We start from the raw sequence: 16,827 nt of genomic DNA on the forward strand, positions 1-16,827 counted from the left end.
CAAACAGGTAGAGTCTTTAGGGATGTGTTTCCTTCTTTTTGAAGTATTTTCATTTCACCCTTAATGTAACACGCTGTCTGCACGGAGCCACATCAAGCATCAGCAAGTGCTTTTCTCCTGTCCCTTGCTGTCAACAAGAAATCTCTGCTTAGAAGAGGAGGGGCACATCAGCCTTTGAAAGTTGAACAGAGGGACAGACTCACAGGGCACAAAACCAAACAATTTGCATCTTGTTGAGGCTCTGGGGTAGCAAAGAGAAATATCTTTTTCCACATAGTCTTTTTTTTTTTCCTCCTATCAAATTTTCCACCACCATGCCAGCAAAAGTGCAGCTCCATCAGCGAGAGTGGCAGCGGAGAATGATCACTGGCAGTTTTTAACCATTGTGTTTCTAAGACATAACCCAAAAAGGGTTAGAAGACCTGTGTTTTTCTGGCAGCAGGATGCATGTGCTGGTTCTTCTAACGGTCGCATCTCCGAAGCAGCAATTGTTGCAGGCTGGCACATGGGATTCAAAGAAAAATGCTATTGTAGACGCTGCTTCAGACCTGGGTATTGAGAGCGCTTAGAAGCTGTCAGCTCAGGACAGACAGTAGTGTCACTCCCTAGAAAGAAAATACCTTGCTAAAGCGATCTGTTTTCTTCTGTGATGGTACGTATTCCTGTTTCCCTGAGCATGTCATCTGCAAACCTCCACGATTTATTTTCAGGTTTGTACTGTGTGATCAGTTTGGCCTCACACTCTGATGCATGCTGTGAAAGTCTCAAAATGTTGAGATTTTTGGTCCTTAATGGAAGAGCCCTACACTGCACTGAAAGCAGCCGGCGGCTGCTCCCTTCACTCCTCCAGTGCAGCAATGAGATGAGTGCACCCCTGTGAACAAGCTGTATTCTACTGATGGTCGTTGTCACCTCGTGCATCCCCTAAATCCATCCGAAAAGGAAAACAAAAAAATATAATAGTTTTAACTGAGCCCTGGGATAAAGGCTATTTTCAATTTTGCCTTTCACATTTTAATTGTACAGCAATAATTTTGCAATAGAGTTGCCGATGGCAAACATGCAAAAGACATTAACTTTATTTATGTTTTGGATTATTAATGTGGCTGTTAAAATTCCTCCAGTTAGTTTTGATTGAATTGTTTTTTTGTGCGATTCTGTCGTTTAATGGAGCGGTAAATAAGAATTTCTGATAATGAGCCCAAGCATCTGTCACAACAACCTGGCGCTGGTTATTAACATTTCCATTAACGGCAGGGTGGGCAGTGATAATATGGAAACCACACAGTTAGAACAAAATAAATAGTTGGTGTCAGGCTGAGTGGGTGTTAATTACTATTTTATTTTATAACTCTAGAGGGAGGGAGTATTGGTAGAAAAGTGTGACTTATGAAGGTCATTCTCTCTAAAGAAAGAAGTCCCCAGAGGAACAGATAACCGAGGCTATCTGACTCGAGTAGTGAATGTTTTATCACCTCTATTTATGGCCCATAAAGGGGCAGAGAGAGGAGAGGCAGCTTGCTCAGGTGGTCTGGGTGAAGGCTATGACACTGTGGACACGGAGAAAGGAGAAGCGTACCCTTTGCCCTGCCTTTCTTTTCCTACTTCTGGAGTTTGAAGAGGACACGCTTCGGCACCTTTTCTGCAAACAGAACATGTGCTGTTTTGTTAAGACCTGCCGGAGGCAGAGACAGTAAGTCTGGAAAACAGAGTGTCCTTGCTAGTCGCTGGGGAAGAAAATCCACCTGCCCCAAGTTGGATCCCGACAAAGAGAAAGCTGGTGTGACCCAGGTGCACTCCAAGATTAGTTTTCTAGCTCGGCACAATGCAAAGAGGGAATGCCATCAGGAGCCAAAGAGGTCCGGCGTGCGTATGTGAAGGTATAGATCAAAGCAGAGTTTACAGCTAGCAAACTGAAAGTCATTTTGTCATACATAAAATATGAGTTGAATTGATTAGCATCTGACTGGTTTTTGGAGGTAATTTTGGATGGTATTTTGGCCCTAAGTCTTGGAGCTGTGCAACAGACTGCTATAAAGATTTGTTGCTGCATCGGGGTCCAGGCTGGCGGTGGCGGGAGGCTGCCTTGCTCCCAGGTACTTTCAGGAGCAGTCGATCGGGGCGCAGTGTCACTGCCACAGGCAATCCCCAACCCTCACCATAGAACGAAGACTAAATTCTCCTTTCTTTTCCATAGCTGCTGGCAGGACTGAGTTGATTCAATGTCAGTGTGTGTGGGACAGAACATAACCAGCTCCGGAGGCTCGGCTGCTCCCTGGTCCACGTGTGCTGAGCCTTCCCTGCAATGCAGACGGCTCCGGGGCTGACTCTGTTCGCCGGCTTGTGGCGTAAACAGAGTCTGTCCTGGGTCCTTCCACAAATGGCAGATTGCAACCTGGATATGAACTAGTTCTGCTTGTCGTTATTAATTCTTCTGTCCTCCTTTCTCTCTAGCACCAGCGCTGGCCCCACAAAATATCCAAGTCAACTCCCTTTCTGCAAGCCAGCTGGAGCTCACCTGGGACCCCCCTCCTGCTGACAGCCAGAATGGGAACATCCAAGGCTACAAGGCAATCCTCCTGTTTCTGCTGGTTTCATTTATCTTGCTTGGCGGTGCTATTAATTGTGAGATAGCTCTACAAACTGCATTTCCCCTCACTGCATAAGGCAAATTAAAACAGCATTTGGGCTGCAGTACAGAAATGGCACGAAGTCCCAAAATCAAAAGAAAGAGAATGAGATAGGGGGGAGGAAGAAAAACAAAAGTGTGTCATTATTTGTGGGAGGAGAGCATTGGGAAACAGGGTATGCAGATAAGGAGGCAGTTCCACTTAATGCAGGCAACATATCTGCTCCAAAAAGCAGCAGACACACAAGAGCTAGGGGCAAGAAATGTATTCAAGAAAATTAACTGAGCTTTCTGTCTGTCAAATGTTGCAAGCCATTAGGAAAAGCAGAACTTTCTCCAAGGTAGAAGACTGAGCCAGGTCAGATTTTGTAAGAATTATTTCATTTCCTTAACTCTAACAAAATTAAATCATAGTATTAGTTGCAGTTGGTTCATAGGAGATGAGCACGTTGCAGAGGCATGTTGTTTAGCTTCTCCAGCATGAGAATGGACCCTCAGAGAGTGGAAATGGGCAAGTCTACAAACACTGGAGCTTGGCTTGGGTTCAGTGTCTGGCTCTGCCTCTCCCCGTGAATTTAGGTCCATAAGTGAAGAAAAGCCAAGCCAATGTGAATAATCTGGCATCAATTCTTGGCAGTCACGAGCATCCTTATATATCAATTCATGTTCTTTTCCTTTTGTACGTATATAGATGGCTCTAACAGCTTGGCTTGTAAAGCCAAGGTGGAGTCTTGCCTTGGCTCGTTCTCTCAACTTTCTGCCTTGCTTTGGCCTGTTGTAATGCTCTGGCTGCCAGGCCTGTCCAATAAGTAGGGCTGGCACCACTTTTCCTCTTGGAAACAGCGTCTCCAAAGCCTAATTTTGTGGCATCAGGATAAAAATGATGTAAAGGAAGAATGGGGAAAAGTACCCCAAGGAACCTTAGGGGAAGTCTTTATTACACCCTTCAGGAAGGCATTTGCTTAGCCGTCCTGTGAACACAAATGGTGAAACTGTTGTGTGCCATGTGAAAGTGAATTATGGAGCATCGTATCAGGATGCCAGTGCTGACAAGTAGCTAGCATTTCAGGGAGAATTTAAAAACTGACCTCTCATTGCTGAACTCTGGCAGCTCATATCTGCTGTCATTAGGCCATATTCTTCAGCCCGTGCTCTATTTCTGAGCAGTATGCTCAGCTACAGGGTCGCTGCACTCGGGGGAATTTGCCAGAGGAAGATAAGAGAATGAGCACGTGGTGAAAAGCATTAGTATCCCGTTTAACAGAGGAGTCTGGAGCAAGACTGCGCCATCTTCCTGATCTTTCATAGCTGCAATCCCCAGGTATTTTCTAGGTGTAGTATATATATACTAAAACGTCTCACTGTCTCAACAGATTTATTATTGGGAGAGTGACACCCAAAATGACACAGAGAAAGTGAAGGTCCTTTTCCTCCCGGAGACGACCATCCGGCTCAAAAACCTGACCAGCCACACACAGTACATGGTCTGCATCTCTGCCTTCAACGCAGCCGGGGATGGCCCCCGGAGCAGCCCCTCGCAGGGCAGGACGCACCAGGCGGGTACGGGATCGATGTCTTGTCTCAACGCACAGACTTGGTGATGACCAGCATGTTACTGGGCAGTGGCTGGGGAAATGGGTGGATGCAGGAGGGCACTGGTGTTTAGATTTAGCTTTGGGATGGGTCATTACCTTGTAATGGTCCTGAAGGTGGAAAAAGGGATCGAGTAAGTGGACTGTGTGGGAAAGGGAGCGATGCAACAGAAACAAGATCATGAGGTGGTCCGGAAGAAAACTATTGGGGGGTCTGTTTCTGGCGTCTGCTATCACACCTGAAAATTTGAAGAAACTTGTCTCCAGTGCCTGCAAATTCCCCAAACGGTCGTGTGAGAAAATTATTGTGGGGGTTTTTTTGGGTGTTTTTTTGGTTTTGATTTGGTTCAGGTTTTTTTGAAGACAGCTCCAGCACAGCGTGAAGGCAATGCCCTTGTTGGTGGCTCTGAAGAGGAGGCGTGCACTCGGGCTGTATGCTCACATAGTGCCCTTCTGAGGGTCTTTTCCTTCTGTGTCCTGTCTCTTTGCTTGCTTTTGAAGCTCAGATTTGCAGCTGAGTGGCTGCTTTTCTTACGACAGGCTGGGTTTCTCATTGATTACAGGACATTTGGATACAATTGACAAATCCCATTCTCAGCTTGTTTCCTTTAGATTTCTGCTGGGCAAATAAACCAATGTTTTATAATATATATGTATATCAGATTGACTTCTCCTACTGCAATTCAATCTATTTGTAATCCTTTCAGCACCCAGTGCCCCCAGCTTCTTGGCGTTCTCTGAAATCACTTGCACTACACTCAATGTGTCTTGGGGCGAGCCGACAGCAGCAAATGGAGTCCTGCAGGGTTATCGAGTAGTCTATGAGCCTTTGGCTCCCATCCAGGGTAAGAAAGACCTCCGATCATACATATTCATGGAGAAATGACAGAAAAGCACTGTAGTATCTTTTATCTCTGCCCAATTTCCTACTTGCTCTCTGCGTTTTCCAAGAGAGGCCAGGTGGCAGAGGGTAAGTAAAACAATTCTGCTTTTGCCAAAACCATTCAGAAAACCATAATATTGTGGAATATAGCTTTTGTCTGTCCCCTCTCATTTTCTTGCACAAACTATATTCTGTGTGATTTAAAAAGTCATTTTACTGCCGTCGTTACCTGGTATGGGCAAAGAGGAAACTCAGCCTGAGAGCGCCTGATTGTCTCCCCGCCTTGCGCTGTGAAATTGCTGAGTAGGCTCCATCCCAGAATAGTCGTCAGACACATTTTTTGTTGCTTATCACATCATGTGTCACTTCTGTTATCGCAAAGATTGCCCAGGCATCAAATGTGCTAGTCATCACTGGTACCTCTGCCGCTTTTGACAGGGGAGAATAACTGTGATAGAGGTTTAGCTGTGTCTGTTTATGTGGAATTTTCAAACAGCATTTTTAACCCAGCACTAGATGTAACCTACACAACAACAACGTGATGGCCACAAATGTTTCCTTAATTTGCCAGAACAGCACCAGAGAAAGATTTGACAATTTCTCTGAAAACAAATGTAGATTTATTCCAAAGGTGAATTAGAAAAGATTACAAAGTTTGTGGATGGTCTTATTAATATTTTTATATTCCTGGTAGATTGCCAGTAGTTCAATAGGATGTCCAACTTTGGCAGTGTGACAGCAGAGAGAGTAATTTCAGCCATTGCCAATCCATTTTAAACTCTTTTCCAAAGAAATGAGGATATCAATCACTGGTATTTGCTTCTTCTGTAAGGAGTAAAGATCTATATAGTCTAATATCTGTGTCTCATGGACTGAGAAAGTTATATTCAGGAATGAAAACACCAGAATAAAAGCACTTTCCGCCTTTACGGCTGGCAGGTCTGAGCAAAAAGAGCTAATGCAGAAAGCATTTCTAATTCTGACCAAGAAATGTGCACAGGGTATGCAGGATGTTTGGGCTGTTTGGGCATTTCCTGCCTTTTATTCATTCCTACACAATGTTTAAGAATACAATTTTTCCCCTGAAAATATGGAAGTGTCAGATCATGTTTTCTCTGCATGCATTTGACTTAACATCCTCAGAATCTTTGTTTTCTTTTCTTCTCTCCCCCACCTCTGCCTGTGCTATCTCTGACTCCAGTTTGTCTCTCCTTCCCCTGTAGAATTCTGATGTGAGCAGGGAGGTTATGAAGGGGACTTTTCCTCAGATTCTAAATTTTTGCCTGAATTTATTTTCCAATTTCTAACCATTTGCTCTTGTGCCAAATTTTTCCTTCAACAAACATATTTATTCTCCTGCCACAGTAAGGAGTCCCTCAATGCCATCATTTTCCTCTGACAGAAAAGCCATGCTCCTTTATTTAAAGAGCAAGGTAAAACCAAGCTCATTTGAAGACGGAGCACGTCACCGTGCTGAGTGCCAGCAGCGAGGCTCGAGGGGCCAGCAGCTGCCACCATCCCAGAGGGTCCTTCCAGCCCCAGGTCTCACCTTCCTCCATGCCAGCAGCAACATGGATGGACCAGACCCCCTGAGCTTTTTTTCCAGCATCTTTTGACTTTACACCCACTCATGACTTTCAGCTGAGCATCCTCACCATTGTGACACCTCCTGCCTTCCCACTCCCAAGCAACCTTTTAAAACCTGCATATTTTGCAAAACTTTCTAGCAGCGATCTGTTCTTTAGCACAGCCTTCTCTCTGTTTGATCTTTTATTGTTTAAGCTTTACAGTGTTGCGTTTTACACAATAGACAACAAAATTGCCCTGGAGCCTTTTTTAACAGTTCCTTTTTTTTTTTTTTTTTTTCGAACATAACTTCAAAATGACAAATGCTTCCTGTTTTGTCTTATAGAAATGAAATAGTACACCTAGGGAAGGAGGCAGCACTTTTACTGCTTCCTCATTAACTGAGGAAAGATTCCCTGAGTTATAAATGGTATCTGGGAGAAAACTTTGAACAGAAATCGCTTGGATATTATTTTTTATTTAAGTGATAAAAACTGAAAGCGTCATCTTGATTTGCATAAAATAAGCATCTAGATGGAAAAGCATCTTCCTTCTGCAATTTTCTGGAAAGATAAACTAGCAAGCAGCCTTCTCTAGTGGGAAAAACATTCTCCCACTTCCTGTCTTCTTGGTTTGAAATGTTATGTACTTCTGCAAAACCAGAAGAATGCCAAAAGGACTCTGTAAATTCAAACTTTCTGCTCTGTAAAGTAGTTTATGAATCAAATTCTTTCCATTGACTTAGAAAATTTCAGTGCAAACTAGATTTTTTGTTTTCAAAGCACCCATTTCCTCTCTGCCCTTTATGCAGCGTTGAGAACGTAAACATGAAACTAGCTGTGAACCGTGATGGAGGAAAGATTTTAATTCATGTGTGTAAGAAAATTTCTTAGAGAGTGAGAAGAGTGAAACACAACGCGTGACTTCAGCCTTGTCCAAGCTAATAATGCTTTGATTGCACCCTCTGTTGCAGTGGCATTTGTACCCACAAGCTACCTGTGCGATACACGTCCTTCATTCTGCATTCATTGGTAATGGTGGGAATGACAGGACGAGATGAAAGGAGAGAATCTGCCCCTTGTTTCCTCCCCCAGGAAATGTTGCAGGTTACTCAGAGAAACGCTTGCTTAGGAAGCAATCTGCAACATGCAGTCCTCTTCGTTTACCTCCTTCTTTCTTCCCAGAGTAATTAGTGAAGTTGTGTGTAGCCTCTTGGTAATTTCCCAGTAGTGTTGTAAGGTTTTTTTCTTGTCAGTACCCACTTATCAAGCTTAAACTCTAATTATACTTATCAGTGCTGAAAATTGGCTATTATCACTACTTAAACTCCTGCTAATTGTAAGAAATACTTTCTTAGCAAACTGTTAGATAATTTTACTTACCATCTAGATGTAATAAGCTCCACTTGATTTCTTTTTTTTGCATTGCAACCTTCTCTCATTGTTTTATCTGCGTGGCTGTTCCAGGGGTGAGTAAGGTGGTGACCGTGGATATTAAAGGGAACTGGCAACGCTGGCTGAAGGTCCGAGATCTCACCAAGGGCATGACCTATTTATTCCGAGTGCAAGCCCGAACCATTGCCTATGGACCTGAAGTGCAAGCCAACGTCACAGCTGGGCCAGCAGAAGGTAAGTGGAACCATAAAAGCATGTCACAAGCCAGATCTGTTTTACAAACATGGTCCAACACCAGGGAATAGTGCACTCAGGGCTTCAAATGAATTTCCAAGCCAAGGAGAAGTTGAGTCACAGGAGGTCAGGACATGATTCATTGGGTTTTGCAACTGCCCATGAAAAAACATGTTTCCTTTTTTCCTGAAACCTAGAAGTCTGATGTGAATAAACAAAACTGTGTGAATAAATCATAACACAAATGGGCTAGCCAGGGATTTCAAAGCTGCAGCCTGACAGCACAGCGCATTTTTCTGACTGTACTGCTATGCAGTGGCGACAGAAGTGGAATAACTCTGCCGAAACCAGCAGAGGTTCCTGGATGTAAAGCCAGAAAGAATTCGCAGTTATTCTCTCCTGACACTTTGGTTTATGCAGAGGGAGAGGTCTGAAAATGTCCTGATATGTCAAGAGGAGCTACAGACTGAACACCAGCTTGGTTCAATGTGTGTACCAAAAGAGTTTGTTTTCTTATTTGATCACTGGTTGTAATAAATATATTGTCTAACAAGGTAAATGCCCCCCAATGATATAAACCTGTCCAGTAAATCACAGAACATCAATGCAATGGTCACGTCTCTGATTTTAGCTTCCTTTCTGGCTCAGAGAAATATTTTCTCCCTCCATCAGAGCCACATCTGGCGATTTCACCCTTCTGGGTGCCAGCAAGCTTTCATTTTATCACGGCACCCTCCGTAGCCATTAGCTGGGACAGCAGTGCCGTGGATCCACAGTTTAACTCTCATGCCCCACTACAGACAGTATAAAGCACGGATCCTCTCTAGCGTGGCCGTGGCATCTTCCCAAGCCATCAGGCAGGCAGCTGTCCCTACGAACCTCTCCCTGAAACTCGGAGGCTGGCTTCGTCTCTGCAGTCAGAAATAGCAGCAGCAATGTGCAAGTGCTGCAGATATGCTAATGCTTACAACGAGAGTGTTTTTTCTCTTTTCTTCTTAACACAGGCACCTGTAAACCCCAGCTATTGATATGTAACTGCTGGTACTAGAACTATGAAAAATGCAGGTCAATAGCCTATTGAGATGATTTATGTTGCCTCTATGTTGACCGATACTTCTAGATATTTTTTTTTCCCTGTATCAATAGAAGAAATGGAGAATACTGCAGTCTGTCTGTGACACCCCCACCATTTGCTATTCTTGTTTCATCCTTCAGGGTCTCCTGGCTCCCCTCAGGAAATTCTGGTGACGAAGTCTGCTTCTGGGCTGACGCTGCAATGGACCGAAGGAGATTCAGGAGAAAAACCCACAACTGGTTACATTATAGAGGCACGACCCTCAGGTAAGCCATGGGAAACACAGAGACCCTGATGCCCTGAGTTCCCTTCCTCCAGTGCACGCTAAAACCAATGCTGCAGTGGAGAGGTTATTTGTCATCCCAGTAAGGTAATGGGATTTTGTGAGGGAATTCTGTCACTGGCCAGTATTAAACCATTGCTGGTTTATTATGTGGTTTAGCAGATTTTTTCCTGTTTAGGAGCAGTCACAGAAAATTACCCTGAGTGCTCTGGCTTTCACTGCACTACATCACTGGTAAATCATCCAAGTGGTGAGCTAATATGGTTAATAATTAAAGCTCACTTAAATGCTTACAGTATCTCTCATGTGCAAAGACCAGTAAGTACTTGCACACTGTATTTCAAGAACGACAGATAGAAATCTGTCCTCCTGTGCAGCAGAATGTGGCAGCTAATTACTGTTTCACTGTTAATAGCAGGGCCAGGACTTCAGCACCACGTACACGTTGCTTTCCCCCTTTGCTCTGCAGGGGGGACATTGCAGGGGGTGAGGAATCCCCTCATCATGACAGTTTTTCTTGGTGCTTTCCCAGAGCTCCTTTGCTTCTGGGATTTGTGTCTTACTGAAGCTGCTCCATGCTTTTTCCCAAATATTTCCTCAGTTGGACACAGTCATTTGAAATGTAAGCGTATGCTCCAGCCTGTTCTCAGCCTCTCGTATTTCCTCAGCTGGACACAGTCATTTGAAATGTAGGCGTATGCTCCAGCCTGTTCTCAGCCTCTCCCAGCTTAGTAACCCTTGCAAATTCAAAAAGCGCATACTTTCGGGTAAACAGGTCATTAACAAAAACTAGTGAGTGCTCCCAGACCCTTGTGTAATGTTGATCAATAATTGCCCTCCACTCTGACAATGAATGTTGGTAACTATTCGCCGATTACAGTTTTCCAGCTGGTGATGCATCTACCAGATACTTGCTTCACATAGGTCATGTTTGAATGTCATGATGTCAAAAGCTTTGCTGAAGTCAGGATAGATGATGTCTGCTCTTTCTCTTCTATTGACAAGGTCTGCTACCCTGTCACAGAAGGAAATTAGACATGATTTATATTTGACATATCTATGTTGGCTGCTTGTTCTTTCCTTTTTTTTTTACTTCTGGGTGGTTGCACATTGATTATATATTGATTAAATGAATGTTTATCTGTTTGATCCTAACTGTTTCTTGTATGTGTCTTGAAATGAAAGGTTTAAAACCAATGATTCTCATTATGTTTAACCAGACCAGTAACAACATTATTGCCTGTGTTTCTGTGGTCATCACTGACAACGCAGATTTCCGTTCTTGCACCTGATGGAATTTGCTCTGTAGCGAGGCTCTGTGGTGACCCTAGAACTTCTTCCCAATTCCTGTCATTTAACTTGACAATTGTTTTCAAAACAAAGTGAAGGGAAAGGTGTACCTTCTCAAAGCACTGGGAGTTTCTCAGAACAATCAAGGGTTTTTTGTTTTTTGGTTTTTTTTTTAATTAGATGCATGACACTGCCGTGATTCTATTTCCCTTACATCAGCTTATTGATTTCTGCCCTTATTTATTCTTAGGTAAAATATATCCTGTCTTATTTGAACAGCACTGTTGAGATGGCAAGTTAAACCAAAACTGTTCATTGAAGCTCACTTACATTTCCCCAAACAGGATTTTTTGAGTAAGAGTATTTTAGAGGGAAACTGCAGCCCATGTGCAGATTGTCTGCGAGCTGGAAATTCAACTCATGTGAGTGGTGACGTTGCAAACTCATCCAGTGTTTCTGGGCTTGTCTCACCCTTGGATGTGAATGACCATTTTACAGTTCACGGCTAAGGATGTAGGATTTCTGGCCCACTCTTTTTGAGTAGGAAGAAAATAGTCCCTCCAAGGCAGGTCTGAGCTGCATTAACCCTGGGTCACTCCTGCTGGCCCCACTCCACTGCTCCTGGAAACACACACAAGAGATCTTATTCTCCTGCTCTTGCAACCTGACTGTTGAGGCATTTAATTCCTCTTCAGATTATTTTAATCCTATTCATGCTGCTGTAGCAAATGAACTAGGCATTTGTATGCTGAATTCTCATCCTTCGTTCTGGTTGCAGCTGTAGGAAGCGTGAAATGTGATCCAGGAGAGGAGACAGACTAATTGGGACGTTTGCTTATTTCACCCAAGCGTCTGCTTCCTTTCTCTGCTGCTTTTCTTCCTCATCTCTGCCCAGAGGAGTTTGAAATCAGAATTACAAGTTCAACAAAAGCAGGGAACTAATTCCTCCTGTCAGGGCTGGTCATTCAAAGCAGCTTCTGTTTTAATAAAATTCTAAGAATTTGCTTCTGCACATTGATTTATACAGGTAGTAGAGCGTGGATTGGAACAACCTGTGTTTTTAAGGAGCTGTTGTCCCAGAGAAGAGCAGTTGACCTGTGCCCTTCACATAAAATCAAGGAAGAAAAAGATATTCATCCTTCTGGGATCAAAAAAGGCGCATTGAACAGACAGATGAAAAGCTTTAGCTTGTTGCCAGTATTTAAATGCAATACCACTACTTTAGTGTTTCACATCTCAAGTGTCATCTATTATAGGCCTCATTACCCCAAACGTTAAATGCTGTATCATCTCATTTTCCCTGCTGTAGCTCCCTGCCAAGACTTTTCCATCTGAGTAGGAGGGTGGCTTTCTGTCAGAAATGGCAAACCCTACCTCCTTTTGTCACTTCCCTTTGAATTTTTCGGTGCCCCGCTGTGTCTCCCAGGGCTCCGGCTGTCCTGCTGGGTTTAGCGATGGTGGCAGCAGGCAGCTGAGATTGTTCATTTGATCTCCCCATTTCTCTCCCGGATTTATGGAAGGTGACCAGGCTGACGGCCTCCTCTGCATTTTGAATATACTCAGACAGGGGGATGGAGCGGGCAGACCAGGATTTTTTCCAGATTGATCTGTGCTGGAGGAAGACATTAGAGAAACAGAAGAGTTTTTCTTTTCCTTCAACTTCTTTGTCCCTGGAGAATTGGATTCCAGTTTAGCTCCTTGTGCATTATAAGAAATGCAATTAAGCAGCGTCTGCTCTGCCATCGTAAGCACTCCCCAGACATCAAGGCTGGCTGAAGAACGGGCGTTAGATCAAGTCCTCAGTTTCTACGTGCAGAGGGAAAGACAGAAATGGCACAGTGATGATAAGGTTCCCAGTGCTGCCAGAAGGAGTGGAGAAGCTGGTTTCACCCCTCTTTTCCCACCACCACGCCACATCCAAGGCTCCTCTCTGGACTGTGCCTCAGTGGTGGGCATGCGGGCTGTAAAGCAATGCTGTCTCACAGAGACTGCCCTTCCCAGCTGTCCCCTGTCTACAAAGGAGGTGTTTCTGCACAGCGCCCTAGGGATCCACACTGCCAGGAGCATACATGGATAGGTAACTGCCAGGCGTGACACCTTCGTGCATGTATCATCTTCTGCAGCCGTGGAGGTGTTCGGTCAATCTGCTTCGTGCCTTGTGTCATCTCAGGAAAAGCCTCTGACCCAGGACAAATCAATAGAGATTTCCTCTTCTGCTTCCTCTCCCCCTCATGCATTTTGGATTTTGTTTGTGCTTTTCCCAAGCAGGGGATGACTGAAGCCCAGTGGAGAGAACTGCATCTTAACGTGCTTCCAATAATAACATTTCTAGGACCGTGGCTGGCATGAACAGGCCGGTTAAACTCACATCAGCTGCAAATCATGAGCTTAGAGCATAGATAAGTCAGGAAAGTGTTTTCTTTTGCTCCCCCAGATGATCAGTTCCACGAAGGCAGCAGAGGTTTTGGGGGAAGAACCCGCTGCTCGGAGCGGGGATTGTCCTTCCCAGAAATGCTGGTTTTGCTTCCCACACCCCGAGGGCAGATCTCACTTTAGTTTCCTTTCTGGTGTCTTGAGTAATGTTTTTATGTTTTCTTCCTTTTCTATTTATTTTTAAACAAATGAGGGAGTGCAGTGTCAAACATGGACACAAACCAGCAAAAGTCAGTAAATTCGAAGTGAAGGGTGCAGCTGCATTGCCGGCATCTGCCATGGGGCCTTTGGTTCGCTTCTGCTCGCGAACAACATGCCAAGGCTGACAGTTTGTCAGCCTTCATTTCCCATTCTTGTCCTTTCGCTAGTTTGCATGATCATCCAGCCCTTTGCCTCTGACAAACACATCCACGTTTTCATTTTGTCCTCTGTAGGAGGAACACTACCCACGTTCAGCCGGTCCTTACCTCTCAGCAGCTTCTCCCCTCACAAACCTCCTCACGGGTAATTAGGAGGAAGTTTCACGGCACGGCTCTCCTCGTACACCAAGGGGAAGGCTGGCGTTTCAGCCCCAGAAAACTGACAGTTTTCCATCTCCCCATGGCAGTTGTTTGTCCGTGGCCTGAGTTAGCAGAGCCGGGAGCCTTCGTTACTGACTGACAGTTTTATTCAGCATGGAGACCCTGATTAATTGCCTGTGGAGCCGGGCTGGCCTGTGGGCGCTGGACATGGCGGCGGCCTGCGGCGCTGCTTCCTGCTGGCACAGGATGGCCGGCACCTGGCCGGGGCAGGCTGGACATTGTGTTGGGTCGAAGGTGGTTTCCCCTTCCTCTGTCACTCAGATCTTATCCCCTCACACGTGCCTCGCTCCCAGATTGGATGGAGAAGTCAAAGCTGAGGGATAAAGATCAAATCCTAGCAGGAAATAAGGCTGGGGCAGGGGCTGGTGAAGTGCTTATAGGAACAGGAAGCAAAGAAAATGTAATTTTTTTTGAGGAGCTCTCCTTTCTCCATCAGACATTTAGGCCATTTTTAAGCAGCCAAGGGCCCACTGAAGGGCAGTAGGAAATTAAGAAAAGGACAGATGTGTCCCTTCTGCCTGCTGTGCGGCCTCTCTCAGGCATTAACCGGGAGTGGGCCGGGGCTGGCTGAGCCTTGCACCTCTCTGCGGGGCTCCTGTGTTGCAAACTTTGCTTTTCTTGATGGTTTCTGTGAGTTTTAATACCCAGTTGCTATCCCACCCATGGCATGTGCCTCCTTCCTCCCTAAACTGAGTGGAAAATGCTGTGTACAGTGTACTAATGACTTTCTACTGAACTTAAAGGCCAATCTTTGCTATCACAGGTGACCTTCTAATGAATTCTCTTTCAGCTGAACTTCTAACATTTAGAGCAAACCTACTTTTGAGGGATGAGAGGAGAGATGCAGCGAACGAATTCACAAGTGTGTGTTCAATATTTAATCTCGAAGTTCACCACTGAAATAAAACACTGGTTTAGTTTAGATATATCTGATTGCAGTCTGTCTACAAAGAGGGGCCTGAATGCTCCAGATGGAGAGAAGACAAATTAATTAAGACTCTAGAATTTAAAACTTTGTTGGCCAGAGCTTGGGAAGCCACAGACTATACTGTGGATAGCATTTGCCAGCAGTGGGGCAGGCAGGAGGACGTCCCCCTTTCCAGGCTGCCACCCTGCAGATTTCTGACCACTGTGGCTGCATCGGCACCTCCCTGGGATTCCAAGGATCAACATGCTGGCTCCCATCTTGGCCAAGCCCTGTTTTCTATTCTAGAAAAAAAAGTTTGGGCAAAGAGTCTTTCAATGAGCCAAAGGGGGAATGAACCAGAGAAGATCTGGCCACCAGCCAGAGCATCTCTGAGTCCCTGTGAGACAGGAATCCCTCCAAAGAAACATCTGCCAGCAGCCTTTGCTGCCCCGCACCATCGCCTCCTTAGCCAAGAGATGTGGAAATGCAACGTTGACTTCTCAAGGGTAGTTTTCCCAACTTATTGCAAGCTTTACAGAGTGGTTAAATTTACACTTCTTGGTCTGTTGGATACTCTGTACTGTGCCCCCTGATAGGTTTGAGAAAATGAGTGAGAAAGTGCGTGTATGAACAGTTGTGTTTGTTGCAGTGAGTGTTAAACATTCATTTTTATTGTTGCCTTTTCTTCCCCCATTTAAGTGGCTTTCAATGCAAACAAATTGCTTTTCAGACAATTCAGCAATTCTCTTATTGCTGTTTACAAATGTGTTTATGAAAGCTCAGGCAATTCTAGCAATTATGGCAATATTTTATAGTCTGAGATGCATCTTCCTAGTATTGGTGGTTGCAACAATCTAACTTTGAAAACACATCCCTCACTCCACCCTCTTCAGAGGAACTAAATCCCAGGCTCCCTTTTTATTACACTGTAAGTTTGCATGGTAGAAATAATCTTGCCTTCTATTGCCCTGTAAAAGGGAAGTCAATATTTTATCTCTTGTTTTATGGCCATTGTAATATCCAACTAATACATAACAATGGTACATTATGATAACTTCATTATACTCTGATCATGCTGGTGAATAATGTATTGGTCTGAATTTTAAGCATGACAGAAAAATTACCTATTTGTATTGTTCTTCGGTATTTCTCAAACGTAGCTGGAACAATACATTTCAGCTTGCTTTTTGCGTCCACTGAGACTGCCAATCCTCATGATCAGAAAAGATGGAGTTTGGGGGTTGTTAGTCATTGTGTGTGTTGCTAGACGTGCAGCACAGTACAAATTACTGAGCCAATATTTACTGCTGCCAAAGTTGAAACATTCACATGGAAATGCACCTGCAGTGTTAATCAATCCATCTTTGCTGCTATTCCCTGCTCCACAGATGTAGGATAAGGGCCAAATTTTGCTTTGTTACACCAGCACAGTTCTGGAATCGCTTGCGGTGACTCCAATTAGTTTACAGTCAGGTAAATGCAAAGCAAATGAGAACAGATTCCGGCCTTGCATTGCAGCAGCAGAACAAGTCACTGAGGGCAGTGCTGCTGGGTTCTGCTTTGTTGTTACCTTGATAACACCTCAAGCTACAGAAGTCATGCTGATGCTCGAATCTCTCAGTGCAGAGGGCTTTCTTTCAAAGCAGGCAGCTCCTGCGCTGGAGTCGTACCTGTGCAGAGGTTATCGTCGTATTCCCATTGCTGTGGGACATGCAGAGAAAAATAGACTTTGCTTGAACGGCTTTGATAACTAAAAGTAGAAGCCCAACGGGATACTTGTGAGGTCAGATCTGCAAGAGCTGCGCTGGCTTAAGCTAGCTGAGAGCTTGGCTCCATGCGTAGACAGTAACTCCATTTTGTCACCGAAAGCGCTGGGCACCAATTGTTACTGAAAAGCAGTCTGTTTAGATTAATGTTTGATTCCTGCACTCAAAATTATTGACTGACATTTTTAATTAGA

The 16,827-nt window shown here is 44.5% G+C and overlaps 1 protein-coding gene across 1 annotated transcript in view; it reads left to right on the forward strand.

The window, feature by feature from the left end:
- The window catches only part of SDK1 (sidekick cell adhesion molecule 1), a gene marked incomplete at its 5' end in the record, with an annotated part of 281,508 nt that overhangs the window by 251,478 nt on the left and 13,203 nt on the right, over positions 1 to 16,827 (forward strand). Inside the window, 5 exons of the mRNA XM_010075218.1 lie at positions 2,455 to 2,570; positions 4,003 to 4,189; positions 4,929 to 5,066; positions 8,137 to 8,298; positions 9,514 to 9,639. Of these exons, the coding sequence (XP_010073520.1) occupies positions 2,455 to 2,570; positions 4,003 to 4,189; positions 4,929 to 5,066; positions 8,137 to 8,298; positions 9,514 to 9,639 (729 nt within the window). The remainder of the gene's footprint in view (positions 1 to 2,454; positions 2,571 to 4,002; positions 4,190 to 4,928; positions 5,067 to 8,136; positions 8,299 to 9,513; positions 9,640 to 16,827) is intronic.

Source organism: Pterocles gutturalis, unplaced genomic scaffold (genome assembly GCF_000699245.1).
Source record: "Pterocles gutturalis isolate BGI_N339 unplaced genomic scaffold, ASM69924v1 scaffold7237, whole genome shotgun sequence".
In the NCBI taxonomy this organism is placed as follows: Eukaryota; Metazoa; Chordata; class Aves; order Pterocliformes; family Pteroclidae; genus Pterocles; species Pterocles gutturalis.